This window comes from Coregonus lavaretus, assembly GCF_964263955.1.
Source record: "Coregonus lavaretus genome assembly, chromosome: 20".
NCBI classification, from domain to species: domain Eukaryota; kingdom Metazoa; phylum Chordata; class Actinopteri; order Salmoniformes; family Salmonidae; genus Coregonus; species Coregonus lavaretus.
Genome location: NC_140007.1, coordinates 31,490,900 through 31,516,793, shown reverse-complemented (window position 1 = coordinate 31,516,793; position 25,894 = coordinate 31,490,900). Strand labels below are relative to the sequence as shown.

General features: G+C 43.9%; 2 protein-coding genes across 2 annotated transcripts; one reads left to right on the top strand and one right to left on the bottom strand.

Moving 5' to 3' along the window:
• Positions 1–2,851: 2,851 nt before the first annotated feature.
• On the bottom strand, positions 2,852–5,760 carry LOC311147683 (sodium/potassium-transporting ATPase subunit beta-1-interacting protein 3-like; the record flags this gene model as incomplete). The annotated part of the gene is made up of 6 exons (XM_084184438.1): positions 2,852–2,907; positions 3,205–3,265; positions 3,853–4,050; positions 4,216–4,296; positions 4,550–4,687; positions 5,707–5,760. 6 exons carry the CDS (start codon positions 5,758–5,760, stop codon positions 2,852–2,854), a joined length of 588 nt encoding a protein of 195 aa, XP_084040564.1.
• Positions 5,761–17,451: 11,691 nt separating this feature from the next.
• LOC311147440 (uncharacterized protein) lies at positions 17,452–20,685 on the top strand (the record flags this gene model as incomplete). The annotated part of the gene is made up of 6 exons (XM_084184138.1): positions 17,452–17,585; positions 17,949–18,006; positions 18,120–18,165; positions 18,361–18,929; positions 19,892–20,029; positions 20,125–20,685. The coding sequence occupies 6 exons, from the start codon at positions 17,452–17,454 to the stop codon at positions 20,683–20,685; spliced, it is 1,506 nt and encodes a 501-aa protein (XP_084040264.1).
• Between the last annotated feature and the right edge of the window lie 5,209 nt (positions 20,686–25,894).

Here is a 25,894-nt window from a genome sequence, read left to right as displayed (position 1 = left end):
AAGTAATTCATCTTCAATGGCAGTACCGCGGTAGTCGCGTTTCAGTAGCATCGACTGTGATTTTAACGTTCTGCCGCGATGACGAATCAGCGCGCTAACCAATCCAACGGAAGAGTGATGGGGGACGTCCAGAAACGGGCATATTTATTTGGGGCCCAATCTACTATATTCAAGGTAAAGCTTTGATTATCAAATAAAAACGTACTAGAGAAATAACTCTCTATTGCAATTTAGATATACATTACGACATTATCTTGACGACTACAAGTCACTTGAGTAGGCTTACATGCAGTACTATGAGGCAATGTGTGAAACAGTGCAGTGAAGCCATTTAGTGAGTTATTTCCATTCATACTTTTTAAAATGAAGACAATTATTCTGTTGTATTTCTCTAATTGACCTACAAACACGTTGTTATAAGTGCTTAATAGAGAGAATGTATCATAGGCTCAGAGTACACTACAGCCCTGCAATAATTATATCATATTCTGATTTGATGGACTCTTGGAGTTGAAAAGATGTGAGCAAATATTGAATAATAGTGAGTGATACTCACTGACCAACCCAATGATTAACATGATAATTTTTATCAGTAGTATGGCAAGTAAATTAGGAATATGACATTAACAAAACACATTGCACACATTAGCTAAAAGAAAAGCGCTGTTTATTTCAACAAAATCCACTTAAAGATACTTTCAGGGCCTTTTTCCACCAGTGGCATCTAAATTCAGAAGAAATTCAGAGGTAGGCCTAGGAGATGCTCCCTGACTATATCTTTAAGATTTATTTTTTACATGAACCACTGGCATTAACTTATTTATATCACAATATTGAAGATTATTTACTAAATGTCTTTATTTTCCTCTGGTATCTGGAATCAGTCCATTCTCATGTATGAACTACACACACACACACACACACTCACACACACACACACACACACACACACACACACACACACACACACACACACACACACACACACACACACACACACACACACACACACACACACAGAGAGAGAGAGAGACAGACAGACAGACACCTTCACATAGGTCCAAATCCTAACTTGAAATCTGTATACATAATTTAAATCATTTGCATGTAACTGTAATTTTCGTGCAAATCTCTCATTAAAATCAATGTAAGACTCACAATTATAGGATTCGGTCCATATTCAACTGTTGTCATGAATGCATATTTTTACAGAGTGCCATTATGTCATAATACAACAAATACTATTTCCTGTACACTGATACATGTTATGTCAGAAGTATCAGTAGTGTTCTGAGTGTACCTGGATTGACCTAGCTTGGGTGCCAGTCTGTTTCTGCTCTCTTGCCAACTAGGAATTGTCATGCCAAACAACTTGACAATGACAATGTAGCAGGCAAAAACACAAACAAATATGCAGAGATGTAAAACTAATTACAACTACTCTCTTTACTGTAATTGAGTAGCTTTTCCAAGTACTTGTACTTTCTTTTAGTATTTTTCAAAGTCAGTAATTTTACTTCTACTTGAGTAAAATGTAATATAAGTAACAGTACTATTTCATTACTCTTTCCACCCCTGGTGAGTGAGTGAAAGAGGGAGTTTGTGTGTGTGTGTGAGTGAATGAGTGAGGGAATGTCACCCGGTCCCATGGACAAGTAACAAGTAACAAAGTGGTGATGAGGGATTGAATGGGTGAAAGAATTAGACATGTCTGAAGTATATTGAAGTCTGGCAACTTTATTGTTTAGGCCCTTTATTTTGTATTGCTTTTTTAAATTATCAATACATTTTAATTGCTTTGAAAGTTTACTTTATTTTCTTATGTTAATAGTATATTTTTGACAAATCCTTCGTTTTTTTACATGCAGATGTGCCTTGTTGCACTGAACTTAGTTCCTACTGTACATTCATTTCCTCCCTTCCTTTTTAAATATAATGCATGGAAAATATCACGTGTAACAACTTTCAGTTAACCATAGTGAAATTAGCTAATTATCAAGGTCAATGTTTTTATTTGAAAAGTAACTCATTTATTTTTACTCTGAGTACTTTTTAAATTAGCTACTTTTTTACTTGAGTAGTTTTTTTACACCAGTAATTTTACATCTACTTGAATAAAATGTCATTAAAGTAACAGTACTTCTACTTGAGTAGGATATTTCAGTACTCTTTCCACCTCTGCAGATCTGGGATTAAGTTAGTATTGACCATAACTGCACTGAACAGAGAACTCCTGCTGGTTTACTTTAGTATTCATTAAGAGTGCTGGTAGGCAGAGGAATTATGTTTTGTGACCATTGTGGGAATGTCTTCTGTTTCACTGACTGGAGATGTGATCTCACTCTTCCAAAGTAAGTATTCCAATCTCTTGTACCTCTTCTGCCCTCCTTGCCTGTCAGTCATTTTCAACCCACTTGCAACCCTTTACTTATAGTCTGTAAAACAAAACATGATAGCGAGATAATAAGGTAACTGCACAGTCTCATACAGAAACATATTGAATACACTCAGAAAAAAAGGTGCTACCTAGTACCTACAGTAAAAGGGTTATTCGGCTGTCCCCATAGGAGAACCCTTTGAGGAACCCTTTTGGTTCCAGGTAGAACCCTTTTCGGGTAAAATGGTGAACCCATTCCACAGAGGGTTCTATCTGGAATCCCAAAAGGGTTCTACCTGGAACCAAAAATGGTTATCCTATGGGGACAGCCGAAGAACCCTTTTTTCTAAGAGTGTACTACAATATAAAAACACATGTACGTGTGTATGGTCTGGGATGACACTGTTTGTGCCGAATATGTATGATTTTGTTCCCCCTGAGAAAGTAATGGTACTTACAGCCCAATTCTGAACACTATAAGTACAACGGTGACGGTTTAGATGGATAATGAACCCCACCAATGAAATTAACTGAAAAAGAAAACAGAATTATATGAATAAATATATAATGATGCAACACTAACTTGATCAATGTACTTTTTCGATGGAAGCTTTTAAGCTCTAGACAGTTTGAACCAAATTAAAAGGGTATAATGATTACAATAAGTAAAAAGTGTGTGTGTGTGGGGGGGGGGGGGTGCCTTGACAGTATTACATTTATGTGGCTGTGACTTAATGCTTTAGTATCTGCTCCAGTATGTGTGTTAAATTGTGTGTTTTCTTGTTTGTTGTAACCATGTGTAAAATGCACTTTGAAAATTCACCTACAGCTGTCCTCCTCCTCTGTGAAGGTGCTGACCACATAGCAGGCGTAGACGAATCCCAAGAGCTGTAGGCACAAACACAGAGACCACAAGTTCAACATTACATTACAATGAAGAACACCACATTGGTACGTACTGAATTTATTTCTGAGAGAGAAAGGGAGAGAAATAGGTGGGGAGGAGGAGGTGGACAGACAGAGACAGCAAGGCAGCAGCTCTGGGAACCTGGCTCTGGAAATGACAGCCTCTTCTCATCAGCAGCTTTTCAGCTCCTTCAAGCACCTGCCACAGAACTCCCACACACACGCTGATATTCCGGCCTCTCTTTTTCTTCCTCACCCTCCTTCCAGCCCTACTCTGCTTCCTCTCTTCCTCTTGCCTTACCCTTGCTCTCTACATCTGTGGTCTGTTCTCAATGCGATTTAGATGTAGTTACACTGGAATCTGTCAGAATTGTGAATGAATAGAATGTCTTTGTGGATCCATTTCAGTGTTTCAGGATATTCTGGTGAGAGTGTTACAAAATACATATTCTAGGTGAACTCTGGGGAGGGTGTTGAAAGCAGTCAGAGACACTTGAATTCTGGTGAGAAATGTTTTACATTTTATAATGTTACAGGTTTTTTCACCTCTCCTGAGAGAGAGAACTCACAGAGATTAGGAGTTGTACGATGCAGTGCAGGACCTCTATGTATTGATATTCCAGCCAGCATCCCAGAGCAGAGATGAGTTCTGGGCTCTCCAGACTCTGCCATCTAGTGGCAGGAAGGTCCCTGTCATCACAGCCTGGACCATTGTCTTTCCACCATGAAGAGTGTGAGGATACACCCAGAGAAAGCAGTTCGCTCTCCTGCAGTGACACAGCATATGTGTTGTTCATGATAACATGTTTATGGTATGTAATTGTTTGGGAAAAAAGAGACTGATTGATTCAGTGCCAAAAGAACACACAATTCAAGGCAAAGCAAATATATTAGGCTAGTTGATGGTGGGACTGAATATTAGTGACCAATACCTTGGAAAGGCCTCCCAGGTCCAAGTAGAGACAGCTCACAAAGATATTCCACGCCACCCACAGTAATGTCCACAGCAGGTACTGAGGGATGAAAATATATTTGATGAGCATTTTAGACACATGATGTCTATCTATTTGTATGGAGGAAAATCATTATACATGACGCAATTGAAACAGTGGCCAATGCTGTTCCACAATAGTTATACAAATGGATTTGCCTTCAACACAGTTCCATTCTTCTATGAAGAATTGACACATTTCATTGAATTATCCATGTTGATTACAAGGTGGGGGCAGATTAACACAAAAGTAGTGTGGCCTAGATGTGACTTACTAGAACAACATAGCGTGGTCTGTACTGAATGGTGCCAAAGAGGCCGAGGATAACCATAATTATGTGCAGGAAGTTGACAATGATGGGAGCCCACTGGTACCCAAGGAAGTCAAAAGCCTGCCTCTCCAATGCTGTCATCTGGGGTGTCAAAGGGAGAGAGCAGGAGAGGGAGAAAGAGATGGGGGGGGGGGGGGGGGGGGGTTAAGAAACTCTATTACATGTATTATGCATGATAAAGCATCTTATCAAGTCATCCACTCACTGGGTCCAGACTCTTCAGAGATTCTAATCTAAACAGTTGGTTCTGAATCGATGAGAGATGGATGATGGTGTTGTGACCTGTTACATGGGTATTTCCCTCCTATATACCATTTCCCTCCTATATACCCTATAAAGAATCCACTGCACATATTTTTCCCCCATGCTGACTGCTCTCTCTGGGTTGTCAAGGTAACTGAGCCACGGGGGACAAAGCATGTTGCATGGAGAGGGGCAGAGCAGGGATATGAGTTCTGTCCTCTGAGGTCGCCTTCTCAATCACTCAAAAGGGGGGCAGGGTGAGAAGAAGGGGCGGGGACAAAGTCTGAGGTTCAGACAGAGTGGGGGTTGGCTCCCTTTCCCCATAGGCAACTCATACTAGCAAGATAAACATGAATATTTTGTACTCTAACAACACTCAATAAATTAGCATGAATATAAAACATCGTGGCTAGTTAAAAATGTATATCAATTGATGTTTGATTGATACGTAATATTTATATAATATTAATCAACTTACATTTGTTTTTCTCAGCACACAAATATAAGCTATGTGTCCAACTATAAGCTATGTGTCCAACTATCAGGCTACATAATTATACTACAAAATTGTTTAATTCAATTTAGTTGGATATGGAAATAAGAGAGTCTTTGACTTGGGTTTCGTGAGTCGTGGGAACTAGCTATAATTTACACATGTTAATATCTCAAATTGCAAAATTAACCTACCACGTTTCCTCATTCTGAAAAAATAAACAATACCGGTTTACAATTTCAACAACATCAACCAGCAGAAGTGTCAGTGATCATTGAAGAGAAGAAGTAAAGCAAGGCAATGGTAGCAGGTGTGTTTTGAAAGTATGTATAGAGATAGCATCATCACAGAAGAATGATCTCACCAATTGGAGAGTGCAGAAGAAGATCAGCATACATCGTCCTGAACAGCACCCCATTCTCTCTGCGTAAACGGGTTTCAAATACGCGAATCGAAACAGCAATATGACTTTTAATAAATTCAGAGGGGCAAATGTAATAGTCCCATATCCAAACAAGCTCTCTGGTGTGGGGACGTGTCGTGGTTTGCGGTGGTGGAATAAAACTGGCGGAGATGGAAAACACGTAAGGTCTGTTTTACAACGAGGGGGAGGGTAGGGGGCATAGTAAAAGCCCTACTCCGATGCTCCGGTAGGTGTGGCGCTAAGGACGCTTGGATCTTTACACTACTAGTGTAAAACGCCAGTAGGTGGTGGTGCTGCTAGAAGGGACAATGCCATACACGTTGAGTAGCCTACTTGTGCACAAGACCCATAAAAAATAGTCTCCGTGATATTTTCTCAAATACAGGACAAACAAATATCGGTCCATTCTTTCCCCCAAAATTGTTAACTTTCAAGCAACCCTCATCTGTGGTCATTTACAAACATTCCATAGGCCCAGAGGAACCCACTGGTTCCCACATTGTGGGCCGTGGAAGTAGGCGCCTACTAAAAATAGAAATCCCTCATGTAGGCTATAAGCCAAACAGGGAAACGCGAGCATAGGGAAACCTGCGCACGTCATTGTGCGTGTGTTTGGGTGATGCTGAAGGACAGCTGCACTCAATAGGCCGGGTTGGAATCACCTTGATGAGGGCACACTTTTTCATACGGCTTTTATTTTATACTCCAGCTTTTAGTGACCTGTGACACAGTAAAATAGGCTACTGAATAATAGGCCTATTCGTTTTCTAAATCCAGTGATGTGATTAGCCTGACCAACCAACCTTTTTTACCATGGTGATTACAAATCAATACCACTCAACACATAATTATTACACATTTATTAGTCTACACATGGTCATCTATTACACCACAGACGTCCACATCTGTATGATGGTTTAGATTTAAATATTATTCCAGTCTCCATGCACTCATTCGCTTCTCCGTCCTTCCGAGGGATGGCGCTAGATAGAAACAAAAGACAAATTAATAATTGGGTTTCTCCAGTTCTCTCCGTCACATGGTTCAACCATTGAGCTGAGCGAGGAATAGAGTGTAGAGAGATGGAGGGGGCTTGAGAAACTGTGGAGGAAAATCTGACAGTTCGATACAACACAGGTGATACAGTGGAAAATAGTTAATCTGTCTGCTTGCATTGCTTTTCGCTTTGGAAACGGGTGCGCATTCACAGGGGGTGGACGGAGGTGTCAAAAAATGCCAAATGCAATTATGCATTATGCTCATGTTTTCTCACACACAAGAAGCTCCGGTTATCGCCTTTAATTGATTATGCTAGTGGGGAGTGGATGGTCCGAGTGGAAGCAGAATTTGAAGGAACCGACCGAAGTGGATGCTGCGCGCCGTCGCGCATCCGGAATCTCTGAGCTGAGTGAGTATGAGATTAGCTCCTGGCACAATGCTCTGCCTCAAGCATGTCTGTCAGCATGTGAGAGAGTCTCATATATATATATATATATATATATATATATATATATATATATATATATATATATATATATATATATACATAATTAGATTCTAGATGTTTTTGCTGACATACATTTGATTAGCCTATTCACATTTTGCCATTTTATCATTGATTGGTCAGCATAATACATAGCATTGCGCGATTTTTTCCTTTGTGTTGTTCACAGGACCATTACCATAATTTCTAGTGGTCATACATACAATACAGCAGACACGTGTGCAACAGCCACAATGTCACTGCACTGCTTGGCTTTTATGATTCGATGTCTAATTAACCGATTTATCAGCGAAACTGCATGCGAGCAATATGGAAACGTTTCTGTGTAGCCTACGTTGATATCGCATGCCTAGCATTCAAGAGGCCTCTGTGAATCATGAAAGATAATTAACATTAGACCGATACAATTCATGTTTTCTGCCCCCTCCCCTCCTTCAAAAATTGGTAATGGGGGTCTTTGTCGTGTGCGTTGCAAGCTGCTGACCTCATTTTTCACATAGATCTTGACATGTTTTGGAAATGTTTTAATTATGGAAGGAACCATAGACTAAGGGGTAAACGAATAGAGAGCACCAAGTTTAGTCAGACAGTGAATGAAACCACGCACACACCACTGCATCGATTTGAACCTTTTTGGTGATGGCATTCATTGACAAATGCCTTCGCACTGCCAAATTCGCCTTGCGGGATCTCTGTTCACACCCAGTCTTCTCTGTAATGGTCAGTGTCATGGTGTGCCATGCCTGCTCCGTGTTTGGGCTCTAACCTGTTGTCTCCGGAACCACCGCAGTTTCAGCTATCGGAGTTCTCGATGAGACGTTAAAACCCAGCCTATGAGAGTGTTGTGGTTGGTGCAGGTAAGGGCGCGAATCATTATAGGCGCACATATCATGCTACTGGACTGATGGTTAGGAAACATTTAACACCCCTTCTCTCTATACGCACGCGCGTGTAGCCTACGTGTGTAGCCTACTTGTGGAGAATAAATATGTTTGAGCTTGCTACAGGATAAAATGTATCAAAGGAGAAGGTGGTTTGGGATTTGCTTTTGTCAGCAGCATAGGGTGCAGTCAAATTAATATTAGTTGGAGCTCAGAGCCATGGAGGGAGAGAAGAACCACAGGGCCAGTGTATGAGCAGCTTCCTGTAGTAGGCCTATAAAGTCTATAGGTCTTTATGGCATCCAATACTCACACATATGCATGGGTGAAAACACGCAACTGAGAATGCTCTCAGACAATATTCTCCCTCACTCAGTGCTAAAATGGTTAATCATTATTGCAAGCAAGCATTTGACCTCATTCACATCATTCACATCATCACAGGATCATACAATCTCTTTCTTTCTTTCTTTCTTTCTTTTCTGTCTGTCTGTCTGTCACTCACTCACTCACTCACTCACTCACTCACTCACTCACTCACTCACTAACTACTAACTAACTCACTCACTCACTCACTCACTCACTCACTCACTCACTCACTCACTCACTCACTCAGTCAGTCACTCACAAACACAGACCCATGGGTTTTGAATTGTGGGTCATTTTGCTCTGTGTTGTGTGTGTGTGTGTGGCTGGAATGACTCAGATAAAAGGTGGGACTGCTCTCTCCCAATTGATTGATCAGAATTGAAGCAGATGTGCTGCTATGCTTGCCATGGCCAGGGACAGTTGAGGACATAGAGAGAATAGAGACAATGAAATCTGTTGGCATATGAGTATGTGTGTGTGTGTGTGTGTGAAAGGTTTTGATGATGTGATGACCACCAGTAAAATGCAATCATTTGGCATCATGCTATGTCTCTAGGGCCCATCATGTGATCATGTTTTTGTGTATTGATTGACTGTATTGGTAAACAATAAGACTGATCAATGGGAATTCTACTGGAACGTTAGGCTACCTAAAGTTTCCAGAAACATTCCTAGTTTGATGCACAGAGGTTTAGTCACTTAACATAATTACCTCTGTCCACTCACTGTTCTTGACACCCGAAAGAAGTGGCAGAACTGCCATTAGCAGTATTTTGGAGGCACTTGTGAAATAAGCCCACACAAATGACTTGGAACCTCCAGAATGATTTTAAAATGTATATTTTTTGATACACATATACCCTTTGTGTGTATACTCCTTAGGGTAACCCTAGCCTACCAACTCTAAGGTGTTGCTGTTACTCCTTTAATTGTCTATGGATTATATTACTGGAGCATTGCGTGCTTCAGTTGGTCTTTCTTATTTGTTTTAAACTAAAGGAACATCCTGTAATAATTTATTTCCCTGTGCTCAACTGATAGGATAGAAATCACCCAGAGAGAGGGAGAGTGGGAGAGCGAGGGAGAGAGGGAGAGAGAGGGAGCGGGGCAGAGAGGGGCAGAGAGGGGGAGAGAGAGCGAGGTGGAGAGAGGGAGAGGTGACATGTTTTAATTACTATCTATCTATCTAATCTCCTTCTTGGCTATAAGAAGCAAATCACAGAGTGTGAGTGTCAGACACTAAGGTGGAAGCTTTCACCCTCTTACTAGGATTTTCTATGCCAAATGATTCAGTCGTTCTTTACATTGCTATTGTATTGTATTGGTAGAAACATATTTATTAGTGACTTTGATTTTGTTTTAAAGAGTGGGCCCTTTGCAACCAGCCATGAGGGGGCAATCTTTACTGCATATGATGCTTAAGGGCTGATGGTAGGTAGACAAGCACAGCCACATTTTTTAAGATTTCCATCCCAGTACCTTATTCCAGACTATGCAGATTATCCCCCCCCCCTTTCTTCACAAAACAGATTCAGACATAATTACACAATGTATGCATAAAGAGGTGCTTCAACATGCTCTAAAACTTGTCTCTATGGCCTCTCAAGGACCCACACCATATGTCCTCTCCTTAGCTCACTTATACCCCGACATCATGGCCAGTCACTACAGTAACACCCAGACAGGTAGGGCAACACAAGGGGATGTCTAGAGTGAGGGATATGGGGAAGGATCAGATTAGAAGAAGAATGAACATTTACAGTTAGGGGTTTAAACACGTAGTAGAGTGCCATAGGATGAGGGGATTTTCTCTGGCTGGAGAGAGGGGCTTTGTTTAGCAGAGGAGCCTCTGGTGGAGGGCCATTTGACTGCTCTGCTCGGAGCGCAACGCCCAATTGGTTGGTTTAGAGAAAGAGCTCCAGGGCCAGAGATTACACTGCAGTGCTGAGGCGTCATTCTGCCTAAGAACCTAGGGGGAAAGCAGAGAGAGAGAGAGACTCTGGAAATGACAGCCTCTTCTCATCATCAGCTTTTCAGCTCCTTCAAGCACCTGCCACAGAACTCCCACACACACGCTGATATTCCGGCCTCTCTTTTTCTTCCTCACCCTCCTTCCAGCCCTACTCTGCTTCCTCTCTTCCTCTTGCCTTACCCTTGCTCTCTACATATGTGGTCTGTTCTCAATGCGATTTAGATGTAGTTACACTGGAATCTGTCAGAATTGTGAATGAATAGAATGTCTTTGTGGATCCATTTCAGTGTTTCAGGATATTCTGGTGAGAGTGTTACAAAATACATATTCTAGGTGAACTCTGGGGAGGGTGTTGAAAGCAGTCAGAGACACTTGAATTCTGGTGAGAAATCTTTTACATTTTATAATGTTACAGGGTTTTTTTTACCTCTCCTGTCTTTAACACTTTTGTGACACGTTTTACACACAGTATACAATATATACAGTGCCTTCAGAAGGTATTCAGACCCCTTGACTTTTTTTTTTTATCCTTAGCAATGTACACACAATACCCCATAATGACAAAGCGAAAAATAAACAACAGAAATACCTTATTTACATAAGTATTCAGACCCTTTGCTATGAGACTCAAAATTGAGCTCGGGTGCATCCTGTTTCCATTGATCATCCTTGAGATGTTTCAACAACTTGATTGGAGTCCACCTGTGGTAAATTCAATTAATTGGACATGATTTGGAAAGGCACACAACTGTCTATATAAGGTCCCACAGTTGACAGTGCATGTCAGAGCAAAAACCAAGCCATGAGGTCGAAGGAATTGTCCATAGAGCTCCGAGACAGGATTGTGTCGAGGCACAGATCTCAGGAAGGGTAAAAAACAATCTGCAGCATTGAAGGTCCCCAAGAACACAGTGGCCTCCATCAATCTTAAATGGAAGAAGTTTGGAACCACCAAGACTCTAACTAGAGCTGGCCGTCTGGCCAAACTGAGCAATTGGGGTAGAAGGGTCTTGATCAGGGAGGTGACCAAGAACCCGATGGTCACTCTGACAGAGCTCTAGAGTTCCTCTGTGGAGATGGGAGAACCTTCCAGAAGGACAACCATCTCTGCAGCATTCTACCAATCAGACCTTTATGGTAGAGTGACCATACGGAAGCCACTCCTCAGTAAAAGGCACATGACAGCCCGCTTGGAGTTTGCCAAAAGCCACCTAAAGACTCTCAGACCACGAGAAACAAGATTCTCTGGTCTGATGAAACCAAGATTGAACTTTCTGGCCTGAATGCCAAGCGTCACGTCTGGAGGAAACCTGGCACCATCCCTACGGTGAAGCATGGTGCTGGCAGCATCATGCTGTGGGGATGTTTTTCAGCGGCAGGGACTGGGAGACTAGTCAGGATCGAGGCAAAGATGAACGGAGCAAAGTACAGCGAGATCCTTGATGAAAACCTGCTCCAGAGCGCTCAGGACCTCAGACTGGGGTAAAGGTTCACCTTCCAACAGGACAACGACCCTAAGCACACAGCCAAGACAACGCAGGAGTGGCTTCGGGACAAGTGTCTGAATGTCCTTGAGTGGCCCAGCCAGAGCCCGGACTTGAACCCGATCGAACATCTCTGGAGAGACCTTAAAATAGCTGTGCAGCAACGCTCCCCATCCAACCTGACAGAGCTTGAGAGGATCTGCAGAGAAGAATGGGAGAAACTCCCCAAATACAGGTGTGCCAAGCGTGTAGCATCATACCCAAGAAGACTCGAGGCTGTAATCGCTGCCAAAGGTGCTTCAACAAAGTACTGAGTAAATGGTCTGAATACTTATGTAAATGTGATATTTAAGTGTTTTATTTTTTATAATTTAGCAAAAATTTATAAAAACCTGTTTTTGCTTTGTCATTATGGGGTATTGTGTGTAGATTGATCAGGGGAAAAAACAATTTAATCAATTTTAGAATAAGGCTGTAACCTAACAAAATGTGGAAAAAGTCCAGGGGTCTGAATAATTTCCGAATGCACTGTAATAAGTAAGTCCATTAAGTAGAAAGGTAACACAGAGGTGTGATGAAGCATGTTTCCTGCCTCAACGTATTGTACGATCATTGCCAAAAGACCTGTATGTAGGGGTTGGCTGTTGCTCTACTGTAGTGTGATATAATTTATTAATAAATTATATTAATATATATCAACCAGGGATTTATTTATGTTGAGAGCACTCTGTATCGTACTTGTGAGGACAGCTGAATGCGGTTTGGATGAAACCATATTTTTGGAGGAATCAGAACATTCTCTCCCACATCATTTGCAATGTAAAAATGTGCCCTACTAGCGCTGTACAGACCACCACCACACCACACTGCGATGGTAAGGCTAAGGCTAATTTAGCTGAGCTGCTTCAGCCATTTTGGATCACCACACTAGTATGCTAATGAGCTACAATACAAACCATGTTAGTGCATACCAAATTTGCTCATTGGTCCCATAGCCACTGAATTGATCTGACCACCATAGACACTCTTCTGGCTAAAGTGAAAACAGAATGTGTGTGCATTCCACCAATTATCTACTCCCAATCCCAAAGAGGACATAAGATAAATGCTTCAAAGATACAGTATCAACACTTGGCAGAAACATGCATACAGTATCTGTTGGTGGTGAAATTCCCTCAGGAATTTCCATATGTTGGGAACCCCCCACCCCCACACACCTCCCCACCTGTTTCCTCTACACTGGAACAGGATTCAGTGCAGAGCTCTCTGTTTGTAGGAGACAATGTACTATTATGTCGAATTGAAGAGATGGTTGAGAGATAGGGATGTCAGACAGTGAGTGGAGAAAATGGTGTGTTTGTGTGTGTGAAAGAGAGAAGGAAATAGGAGTAACCTAGTAGGAGTTAATTGAAGAGGGGAAAAGCACCTGTGAAACTGGACATACTGTTCCTACTAATTACCTAGCAGATGGTCTGAACCAGTGTTTGAGAGGAGATGGGGGTAGTGGGGCCTAAACAAATGTTGTACTGTTAACAAGGACAGCAAGGCATATTATACTGTACCTCAGCATCCTGTGTGACCTGAGGATTTAAATGTCAAATGTTTTTCATGCCAGGTTATGGCACTCCATAGTTAGCATGAATATATTCAGAAGCACAGATGTCCCAATAGCCACATGCAGAGGCAAAGTTGAACCTCTCTCACGCCCCACCTCTTTCCTTCCATGTACTAATTGAGACCGTACCTACTCAGCCTCAACTGTTGGTCAACAAGAGGCTATGCACTGGGGAAGTCATGAACGTTGAGGGTATATAGACTTTAGACTGTACTGTAGACCAGAGTGGAGTAAGTCATATGAATCCTAACGTTTGAAGAGTGTTACAGTATATTCTCCAATGAATATATCTGCGAGAAGAGGTTTGGGAACCTGTTTCAAAATAGGCTTGTACCTTGAGGGTTGCTGGTTCAAACCATTGGTGGTGAATATGTTTGCTTCTGTAAATATGTAGTTCAATAAGTTAAACCGATTTTGTGAAAATGAGTGACTGATGAGTAGACCTGTCACGACCGTTAGAGAGAGTGGACCAAGGCGCAGCGTTGCAGGCAAACATATTTATACAGGCTGTTTTCCCACAATAGTTGTGGGATCTTGTTCCAGTTGGTTTGTTCCATTTGGTCTGTACCGTAGGACTGCACGTATCGTTTGTTGTTTTGTTCGAGTGTTTACTCTCGTTAAATAAAGTATGTTTGCCTGCAACGCTGCGCCTTGGTCCACTCTCTCTAACGATCGTGACAGAAGATCCCACCATACCAGGACCAAGCAGCGTGTCCAGGAGCAGGCGGCCTGGACATGGGAGGAAGCGCCGGGAAAGGAGCTGGAGAGGTTGGCGATGGCCCAGGTGGGCAAATCGTGGTCCTGGGAGGACATGCTCGGGGGCAAAGGGCCATGGGCTAAGATTAAGGCCCTGGCGAGAGAGGAGCAACGGCGTCAACAGTGTCGTCGTCGGACGGACGAGAGGCAACCCCAGAAATTTTTTAGGGGGGGGCACACGGCATGGGCGACTGGGCAGCAGGAGGCTGCCACAGGGCGTAATGGGAGACGAGGAGAGAAGGCCACCGGGTTACGGGAGCCATTGGTGAGAGGAGGGAAGGAAGTTGTAGAGGCACGGCGAGAGGTACTGAGGTGTATTGCCAGTCCGGTCCGGCCCGTTCCTGATCCCCGTTTAAGGCCAGTGGTGTGTGTTCCCAGTACGGTCCGGCCTGTTCCTGTTCCTCGCACCAAGCCTACGGTTCGCGTCGCCAGCCCGGCCCGGCCTGTTCCTGCTCCTCGCACCAAGCCTACGGTGCACGTCGCCAGCCCGGCCCGGCCTGTTCCTGCTCCTCGCACCAAGCCTACGGTGCGCGTCGCCAGCCCGGCCCGACCTGTTCCTCGCACCAAGCCTACGGTGCGCGTCGCCAGCCCGGCCCGGCCTGTTCCTGCCCCTCGCACCAAGCCTACGGTGCGCGTCGCCAGCCCGGCCCGGCCTGTTCCTGCTCCTCGCACCAAGCCTCCGGTGCACATCGCCAGCCCAGCCCGGCCGGTTCCTGCTCCTCGCACCAAGCCTACGGTGTGCGTCGCCAGCCCGGCCCGGCCTGTTCCTGCCACTCGCACCAAGCCTACGGTGTGCGTCTCCAGCCCGGCCCGGCCTGTTCCTGCTCCTCGCACCAAGCCTACGGTGCGCGTCGCCAGCCCGGCCCGGCCTGTTCCTGCTCCTCGCACCAAGCCTACGGTGCGCGTCGCCAGCCCGGCCCGGCCTGTTCCTGCTCCTCGCACCAAGCCTACGGTGCGCGTCGCCAGCCCGGCCCGGCCTGTTCCTGCCACTCTCACCAAGCCTACGGTGTGCGTCGTCAGCTCGGTCCGGCCCGTTCCTGCTCCACGCACCAAGCCAGGGGTGCGGGTCGTCAGCCCCGTACCGGCCCGTTCCTGCTCCACGCACCAAGCCAGGGGTGCGCATCGTCAGCCCGGTCCGGCCCGTTCCTGCTCCACGCACCAAGCCAGGGGTGCGCATCGTCAGCCCGGTCCGGCCCGTTCCTGCTCCACGCACCAAGCCAGGGGTGCGCATCGTCAGCCCGGTCCGGCCCGTTCCTGCTCCACGCACCAAGCCAGGGGTGCGCATCGTCAGCCCGGTCCAGCCCATTGCTGCTCCACGCACCAAGCCAGGGGTGCGCATCGTCAGCCCGGTCCGGCCCGTTCCTGCTCCACGCACCAAGCCAGGGGTGCGCGTCGTCAGTCCGGCACAACCCGTGCCTGGGTCACCGGTGCCTGGTCAGGTACCGGTCAGCTGCTCCACACCGGAGCTTAAGCAATCCGCTCCTACGATGTCCAGTCCAGCTCCAGCCAGCGGGGCCAGACCGGACCAGGGGCGCTACGGGGGGATTATTGGAGGGTGGTGGGCGAGCCCGGAGCCGGAACCGCCTCCGAGGAGGAATGCCCACCCAGCCCTCCCCTGTTTGGTCTATGTTGAGGCGCGGTCGCAGTCCGCGCCTTTAGGGGGGGGTACTGTCACACCCTGGCTCTGGGACTCTATATGTTGAGCAAGGGTGTGTATATTCTATGTGTTGTGTTTCTATGTCGGGATTCTAGTTTTGTATTTCTGTGTTGGCCAGAGTGGTTCCCAATCAGAGGCAACGAGTGTCAGCTGTTGCTGGTTGTCTCTGATTGGGAGCCATATTTATACAGGCTGTTTTCCCACAATAGTTGTGGGATCTTGTTCCAGTTGGTTTGTTCCTTTTGGTCTGTACCGTAGGACTGCACGTATCGTTTGTTGTTTTGTTCGAGTGTTTACTCTCGTTAAATAAAGTATGTTTGCCTGCAACGCTGCGCCTTGGTCCACTCTCTCTAACGATCGTGACAAGACCTTGATGAGTGTCCCAACACAGTTATATCAGAAACACATCTGCATATCTGATGTCCCTTGGAGATTTGGAGGGCATCATTAAACAATCCTGATAAGGACTTGTCCTCATTGTTTGAACCAAACTGCCTACCTAAAACATCTCTTTCACTGAGAGAGGAAAAAGCTTGGAGGACCAAAAAAAAAATCAAAGAAAATATGGTTTCCTCTGTTCTCTGTCTTCTCTTTGGTTTTGGAATAAGATAACAATGTGTGCCTCCTCTCTCTGTTCCTGTGTCTGTCTGTATTGCAGTATTTTTAGCTTCGCTGTGACTCATTGACTCTGTTAATATTTACGGTGTTGTGACCGAATGATTAACACATGGGGCAAATTATGATAATTACAGGGGTGAATTATATTAGACTTAAACAAACAAATATATCAGCATATTTTCAACTGTTGTCTTTTAGGGATTATTGATATCTGTGGAGGAAAGGTCCTGGTGAGGATGGTCCCTGGTATGGTTTAGACTACACTGTGGTCGTTTCAAAGACATAAGTCCAGCACAAATTTGAATCTGGATATTCCATTGCTGGGACTGATATTGATCTAGAACTATGGGCTCTTTGGACACTACAGGTTAGGTACCTGATGTTTTTGGATCTGACAGAAAGCGAAGATCAAAAATGCCCCAAATCCTTAACAAGCCCAAAAGAAGATAAAGACACCACAGGGTAAATGACAGTCAATGGAGAGGAAGAGCGACAGAAATGAGAAGGACAAAGAAATGCTGTGGTTGACCTTTTGTAAATTCCTGTCTTTCTGTTTGTTTGTTACTGGAGCAATAGGGCAATAGAAGCAACTGTTGTGTGTCATAACATGTTCTCCTTTTATTTGAATTATATGTTTGCCCCAACTCCCCATTTCATTCTGTGTGCTTAAATAAGACCAGTTGATCTGTATGACAAACAACCCGTCTCTTTCCTCTCCTTCTCCTTCTCAGCAGATCCCAGGGAGGTTGTGGCGCCTACGTGTGTGGTGTGTATGTGTGTGGTGAGTGTGTGTGTGTGGTTGTGAGAGAGCGAGCGCCAGCGCTCCCACATGGCCTCCATGCAGGACGGGCTGAACTTCACGTCTCCTACCTACGGCAAGGTCCTGCTGCTGGGTGCCATCGCTGCTGCCTCAGCCTTCATCGTCACCATCCTCATCGTGGTGCTCTGTGTGGGCTGCCAGAGGTGAGACGAGTTAATGATGATGACCATGTGCACACATGGATATACACACATTTATGAGTAACGGAGTTAAGAACGTACCGTAAACTCACTCCACAGCTAGTTTGTAATTTTGCCGATGGAGCTATCGAATTAGATATATTTTGATAGCTCAAACGGTTGGTACGTTGTCAATGAGGGCGGTCACGTGTGCTAGCAAGGCAGAGGTCCTGGGTTGGAGCCTCTCGGTGTGAGCCGAATCAGGAGGAAGTGGTACTCGCTAAGCAAGCAGCGTGACGTCCATAACACCTGTACGAATGCACGTACACACACACGGACACAGCTGTTTGTATGTTTATAATACATTAACTGTTGTGTTTACTGTAGGAAGGGAAAAACGCATAATGTCTCCAGTGAAAGTGGGAAACACAGGCTGATGGACATGGTGAGTCGTAGAGATCACTCCAATAACCACATTTAACACTTTAGGTAAAACATGGATACATTTAGCATTCACAAGCAATTGATAAAAACTTTCATCTGTTTGTGTGTTGCCAGAGTATACTCAGGCAGTCAAAGCTCCGTTCCATCAGCAAGTCGGACGGTGAGATGAACAAGCTAAACTGCAATGGCAAAAGTGAGTAGAACTCTTAGGCATGAGAGAGTCACTCTTCAGCTCAGTTTGTAGAAATATTCACCACATAACAAACAACGATCCTTACAACTTCTACAAGGCTTTTTTTCATATACTGTAGGTGTGAAAGAATGCTAACCTTTCTGGTTTCCATGTGTCCTGCAGAGTCATCTAAAAAGAACCGTCCGGCTAGCATGGACCTTCTGCCCAGCCGCCGGTCCAATTCCGACCTCCGCTCCGGGGGACGGACGCTACCCCAGATCCCCTCTGGCACCGGAGAGGATGGGGAGCACACCTACTCTGAGGTAGGTCAACGCTCATCCCCGAAGCGTGGCCCTGATAACAACCTCTACGCCATAGTGGGCAGGGCCGGAGAGACAGACACCCCAGCCCCTCCGGCCGTCCCAGCCAACACCCCTGCCCCCCCTGATCTAGACGGGGATGGGTTGAATGAACCGCTCCCCGAGCCTGAGCCCATGCCCCAGGCTATGGCTCATCCACAACCCCCGGAGACGACTGCAGAGTACGCCTGCGTCCGGAAGCTCCGGAAGGTGGACAAGGCTGTCCCCCAGAAGAGGGACAGCGGGACCGATATGGGGGAGGCACCGGTGCCGCCTCCCCGCCACGCCCCACCATCACACCCTGCGCCACCTCCGCCACACCCTCAACACCCTCACAGCATGAAGATGCCCCGGAAAAACGTGGATGCTTTCAAGCTGCCCACCTTCCCCAAGGTTGGTAGAGAAATGGCTGATGGTACAGAATGATAAAGATCAAGTTTGTTCATGTAGGAAGTCCTTGACAAAGTCAGACCTTGATGAAGGCAATCTGTGTAGAAATGTTGATTAATTTCACTGCATTATCCTGCCTATTTGTACATGTCCTTGCAGTTCCCTACAAGTATTACTAAAAGCTGTGTCTGTGTGTGTTTGTGTTTTGTATAGGATTCTGTTTTGTACTTAGAATTCTTCCCAGTGCTGCTCTCTCAGGCCCAATGCCATATGGATGACGCAATCCATTGAAACACAGACCATTATCCCTGCAGAAAGACAATGGGGCTGCTTACAACTGTCATTCAAACAGCAAGCTGCACCTTTCAGTTGAAATCCATGAGATGTGCTACTTCGTCTACTTCTAGTTTTATTATACATAATTTATTCTTCATTTGGTTAGTATCCCCTGTGCTCCAATCATTTACAACTGTACAGCTGGCATTAAGCTACTGTAATGGTCTAGAATCTGGATACTTCCTACATTCATGCCTGCAAGGCTGTCTGAGGGTTTATAAATGAGCATGCATCTTCTTTAGGAGGTGCAGTATCTGTCATAGATGCTGGGTCCCAAGACAGCCGCTAGAGAGCATTGAATCTAACTCAATTTCTCCTGATGCCTCTTTGCAGCTCAAGTAATTCTGTTAAGAGCTAAACATTTCATTGTAATGTTTAGAGTGCAAATGAAATGCATTTATATGTATGTTGGCGCACATTTCCTCTCTCACGCCCCATTTTAAGGACTGACTTGTATGCTCCTTAGCAGAGGGGAGAAAAAATTGATTTTGAACAGTAAGCCTGAAACAGAACTTTTCATTACAGTCCGCCAAGTATTGTACAAAAGCATTATGTTTTATTGTTGTGTTTCATCTTAATCATATGTGACGTTGACAACCCATTCATCCTGTTCTCTGATTGGCTGGAAGGAGGCAGTATTCATGGGTAATGGAGAGCAGTACATATGGAAGCCTCCAGAGGATGATGACATCACCATGCTCCAAAACAAACCCTTAGGCCCTCAGAGTCCTCACAGTGGAGAGAACATAAAGCCTTCCACTGCTTTGGTGAGTATGTATGTCATTACAAAGTACTGTAGGTGTGTATGTTGTCTATCAGATTGATTAGTACTGAGGGTTGTCCTGTGCTGTGTGGTTTCCAGGTTGCAGAGATGTACTCGAAGGTGTGCAAACCAGGCAAGAAGAAGAGAGCTGTTCCTGGGTCTCCCCCAGCAAACATTGGCTTCCGGACCTTGGGGCGTGGCGACCGGGACCGGGAGCGAGATGGGGGGTTCAGTGTGGTGGTCAAGCCCCAGACCTGGGCACCGCAGGAGGGGAAACCCGTCGGAGGAGCCTCTGCCACTCTGGAGGACCACTGTTATGAGTCCATCGAGACGGGGGAGGAGTGCGACCCCACTTATGAGCCTATGGAAGGTGGTGGCAGTTGGAAGCGAGTTGGAGGAACCGAACGGCCTCCCAACACCTGTGCCACACTCAGGCCCAGGAGGAAGAAATCCCAGCAGCCCTTGCAGCAGCCTCCCCCGCCGCCGCCCACACAGCAGACCCCCAAGTTACAGCACCATCCAGCCAAAGCCCTGCTGCTGCCTGGGGAGAACCTGTACGAGAGCATTGGGGAACTGAAGCAGGGCGGAACTGCCACCTCCAGCACCACTACCATCTTCACCTTCAACGACGGCATGGAGATGTATGTCACTGGGCTCTAAGGCTGTGACCTACCTGACCTCTTACCTCCTTCCCAGCATTTAAAAAGAAGACCTCGGTCAGGGAGAGCTGGTTGAGCCCCTCTCATGCTCACTTTGTCTACATTACAGTCATAACTTCCTGCCTTTCAGAGCCTAGGGCAAAAGGGTTGGTCAGTGGTTAACGGGCTGAAGAGAAAGTCCTTGGCTGGGTCAAGCCCCTATCTTGAATCCAAAGGTAGTGATGAGAAATTAGCACAAAACTATTACAGAGAAATCTGTAGGATGGTAGCACTATTTTAACAATGTGCATAGCACAATTACAGGGAAAATTGCCTAAATTCTTCACCCATTTTAGTGGGTAAAATCATAGAAATATAATTAATTTCTATGGTTAAAACAGTGTTATTGTACTGGCAATCCTGGAGCCCTAGTTTAGGAACGAGCACAACTTTCAGTTTACTCCCGATGTAGCACTTAGTCTCTGTATGGCAGACCTTTCCCCCAAGTTTGTCGAGGTGTGATTCAGGAAGGAATTAAAATAATAATATAAAATAAATAAATATTAATCAAAAGACTTGAAAGCTCAGGGACCAAGAGTCAAATTATGAGAGAATAATGAACTAAATTGCACACATTTTGGCATTCCTCCTAAAAAACACAAAGAATTCTGACCATATTCACAGATAAAAATACCAGATAATGTTCCCTTTTCATTTGTTACATATCACATGGTCTGTCTCCACTACCATCTGTAAATTAAGTGTTTTACTTTGTCAGTCCTTTTCCTGCACTTTGCCTGCTTAATGTTGCATGCTAAAAAAAACTCTAACAAACAAAAATCAAGCACTGTCATGTGGTACCGAAGAACGGTTTGTTTTTTGTTACTGTTGTTGATTGTTTAGTTATTATGTTGCTTTGTTTCTCTTAGAGAGCACAATGTCATTCTAATTCAGGATAGCTTTGGCTACTGGAAATCTCTGGCAATCGTTACTGTCAAGTTGATCACTGCCTTCATTTTCAACAGAGAGGAGAGGATACTACTATCTGAACCACAGGGGCCATATCAAGTCAAGGGAGCATACTGGTAAAGTTTACACAAATCTAATAGCTCCATCCTCAGTCTCAAAACTGTGGATCAATCAAGATACTGCTTCTGCCTCACGATGGTGATTTCACCCTCCTAAGCTCTGAACGCAGGTGAAGCATTCATGAACAAACTCTCTGTAGCTATCTCATCACTCCACTGATTAACATTTTTATCTCCTCTCAATAAAAAATAAAAAATTCAACAGTGCAGTGACAACAAATGACAACGATACAACAGAGATATTGTAAAGGAGCGTATAAGAGGTATAACTCAAAATGTATTCTCAACCTGGACACTAAAGAACTTCATTTGACCAAATATACCCAGCACATAATGTGGTTATTATTCTGTATGTTGATGCAATGTGTACGTGCGTATGTTACAAAAAGAGAAAGAATAATAAATATATCATTGGTGTCAAGAAATCTATCTTTTACTATTTATGTTTGGTTGTATTTTGGGAATGACTTATCTGGTGACATAATTGTAAAGCAATGTTACAATGTGAAATTTGATGTGTTTTTGTTTAAATTTTCCAAGCCATTTAAGTTATGGTGTGTTCTTTGAAAAGCCCAGCTAAGTTTTATGTGGCAGCTAATGTTGTGTGTTTGCTAATCAGACTACAGGGTCTTGTACTCAAAGCGTGTAATTAAGTGCTAAAAATGCAAAAGATTGTAATGTTTTATATCAAGATTACTATTCATGAAAATGTCAGTCAAGTTTATACTTTTGTAATAAAGTGGCACTTTGAAAAATTATTAGTTTTCTCTAAGCTTCACTTTAAAAAATATATATATATACAGTGGGGAGAACAAGTATTTGATACACTGCCGATATTGCAGGTTTTCCTACTTACAAAGCATGTAGAGGTCTGTAATTTCTATCATAGGTACACTTCAACTGTGAGAGACGGAATCTAAAAGAAAAATCCAGAAAATCACATTGTATGATTTTTAAGTAATTAATTTGCATTTTATTGCATGACATAAGTATTTGATACATCAGAAAAGCAGAACTTAATATTTGGTACAGAAACCTTTGTTTGCAATTACAGAGATCATACGTTTCCTGTAGGTCTTGACCAGGTTTGCACACACTGCAGCAGGGATTTTGGCCCACTCCTCCATACAGAACTTCTCCAGATCCTTCAGGTTTCGGGGCTGTCGCTGGGCAATACGGACTTTCAGCTCCCTCCAAAGATTTTCTATTGGGTTCAGGTCTGGAGACTGGCTAGGCCACTCCAGGACCTTGAGATGCTTCTTACGGAGCCACTCCTTAGTTGCCCTGGCTGTGTGTTTCGGGTCGTTGTCATGCTGGAAGACCCAGCCACGACCCATCTTCAATGCTCTTACTGAGGGAAGGAGGTTGTTGGCCAAGATCTCGCAATACATGGCCCCATCCATCCTCCCCTCAATACGGTGCAGTTGTCCTGTCCCCTTTGCAGAAAAGCATCCCCAAAGAATAATGTTTCCACCTCCATGCTTCACGGTTGGGATGGTGTTCTTGGGGTTGTACTCATCCTTCTTCTTTCTCCAAACACGGCGAGTGGAGTTTAGACCAAAAAGCTCTGTTTTGTCTCATCAGACCACATGACCTTCTCCCATTCCTCCTCTGGATCATCCAGATGGTCATTGGCAAACTTCAGACGGGCCTGGACATGCGCTGGCTTGAGCAGGGGGACCTTGTATGCGCTGCAGGATTTTAATCCATGACGGCGTAGTGTGTTACTAATGGTTTTCTTTGAGACTGTGGTCCCAGCTCTCTTCAGGTCATTGACCAGGTCCTGCTGTGTAGATCTGGGCTGATCCCTCACCTTCCTCATGATCATTGATGCCCCACGCAGTTAATACAGGTAATGAGTGGAGAACAGGAGGGCTTCTTAAAGAAAAACTAACAGGTCTGTGAGAGCCTGAATTCTTACTGGTTGGTAGGTGATCAAATACTTATGTCATGCAATAAAATGCAAATTAATTACTTAAAAAACATACAATGTGATTTTCCGTCTCTCACAGTTGAAGTGTACATATGATAAAAATTACAGACCTCTACATGCTTTGTAAGTAGGAAAACCTGCAAAATCGGCAGTGTATCAAATACTTGTTCTCCCCACTGTATATATAAATATGTACCTCATGTGCCTTTTATTAGACAGGATTAACTCCACCAGAAGTTAATCATTATTTGTCCAACCATGCCAGCTAACTTCAATAGACCACAGCATAGTCTAAAGCAGCCCCTCCATTGGACTCTTTACCATATGTGCTGTTCATGATCTGTTAAGATGTTATTATTATTATTATTATTATTATTATTATTATTATTATTATTTCTATTACAACATCATGATCAAAGCATTGCCATAGATTAATGTCACAAATCAAACACAGGCTGGGTTTAGACAGGAAGCCCAATTCTGTTCTTTTTTTTCTCCACTAATTGGTCTTTTGACAAATCACAGATCTTTTTCAAAGCTGATCTGATTGGTCAAAAGATCAATTACTGAGAAAAAAAAAGATCAGAATTGTGCTGCCTGTATAAACACAGCCGTAGTAGGCAAAATAATATATATCAATATCAAACTGCCCTGAAACCAAAGGCAGCTCTGAAAAACATTGGTGGTGACTAATGGAAGACAAAGGTTCTGCAATCATGCTACAGATTTATCACAGGAAAACATGATTTAATTGGCTATTAAGGCATTGAGAAAGTTGCATTCAAGTAGATGTTTATTATTTTTTTACCCTTATTTTACCAGGTAAGTCGACTGAGAACACGTTCGTATTTACAGCAATGACTTGGGGGATAGTTACAGGGGAGAGGAGGGGGATGAATGAGCCAATTGGAAGCTGGGGATAATTTGGTGGCCATGATGGTATGAGGGCCAGATTGGGAATTTAAATAGATGTAAGTAAGGGTGACTGTTTCCTCAATGATAATCTACCATTCACTTTATTCCATAATTACAATCTAATAACACATGCATTTCCCAAAAATAAATGTTCAAATGTGGTGGTATGTCAAAATATTGTGTGTGTGTGTGTGTGTGTGTGTGTGTGTCTGTGTGTGTGTGTGTGTGTGTGTGTGTGTGTACAGAGGGGTCTGCGTCTGACTAGCTGTACAAAAAAATAGGTCACCCTTAAAACAAAAAGCTTACAGTCAACATCGCAACCCGTCTGCTGAATTTTCATTGGTGGGCTTGTCTCCATAGTAACAGGTTAACCTTGAGGCAGTAGTCACATGGGCAGGCGAGTCTTGTGCTGTCTTGGAGAATACAACATGCATTGCATGACATCCATGATCACAGTCACCTACTATGTGAGGGCTATCACAGAGAAATAGAGATTATAAATAAATACATTCCCCCAAAACAGTGCTCTCTCATTACTCTAAATGTAGGCTATGCTTGTCAAGCATAGAGGCAGAGATACAATATATTACATTCATACATATATATTACATTGTGTACTATGTTAGGTAGAAATGACTACAATAAACGTAACGTATTAATGGATGTCACACCCTAAATAATTGGGGTAAGACAGATACAAAGATATCTAATATTTGGTATTTAGCATCAAACATCAGGACATGTCATGATCTCTTTGTTCAGGTGAAGATCATCCTCGATTAATTGCTAGTGACTGTTCTCTCAATCAAGGGTGGAGAGGATTCAATAGCATTTCAACTCAATACCTTTCAAATTTCAATACCTTTTCAAATACTTGAAAATAATGGGCAATTTCCAATACATGATTTGTAATTTCACTCAATAAAATGAATGGAATGGACCAATTGCAGACCTTCATGTGATGTCTAGTGTGGTTTGAGTATCTGGGCCACACACACAACATGGCAACACAGCAACTCAAATTGAACAATGCTCCCCCCTACAGGTTAGGAAGCTTCACTACCTAATAAAACACAAACTTTCAATGTTATATTTAATATAAAATTGCCAAGATAGCATCGCAATTGTCAAGATAGCATCCTCTTCAGAGGGGATGAAACTGATTCAGTTTCATGTAGCCCCATATATAAACATTTTCTGCTTGAGCAGTCCAGAACTGAACAATCCAACTGTATAAATAGAACAATAATCACTCCATTAAAATCTTCTAATATGTACCATAAAATAGAATACAA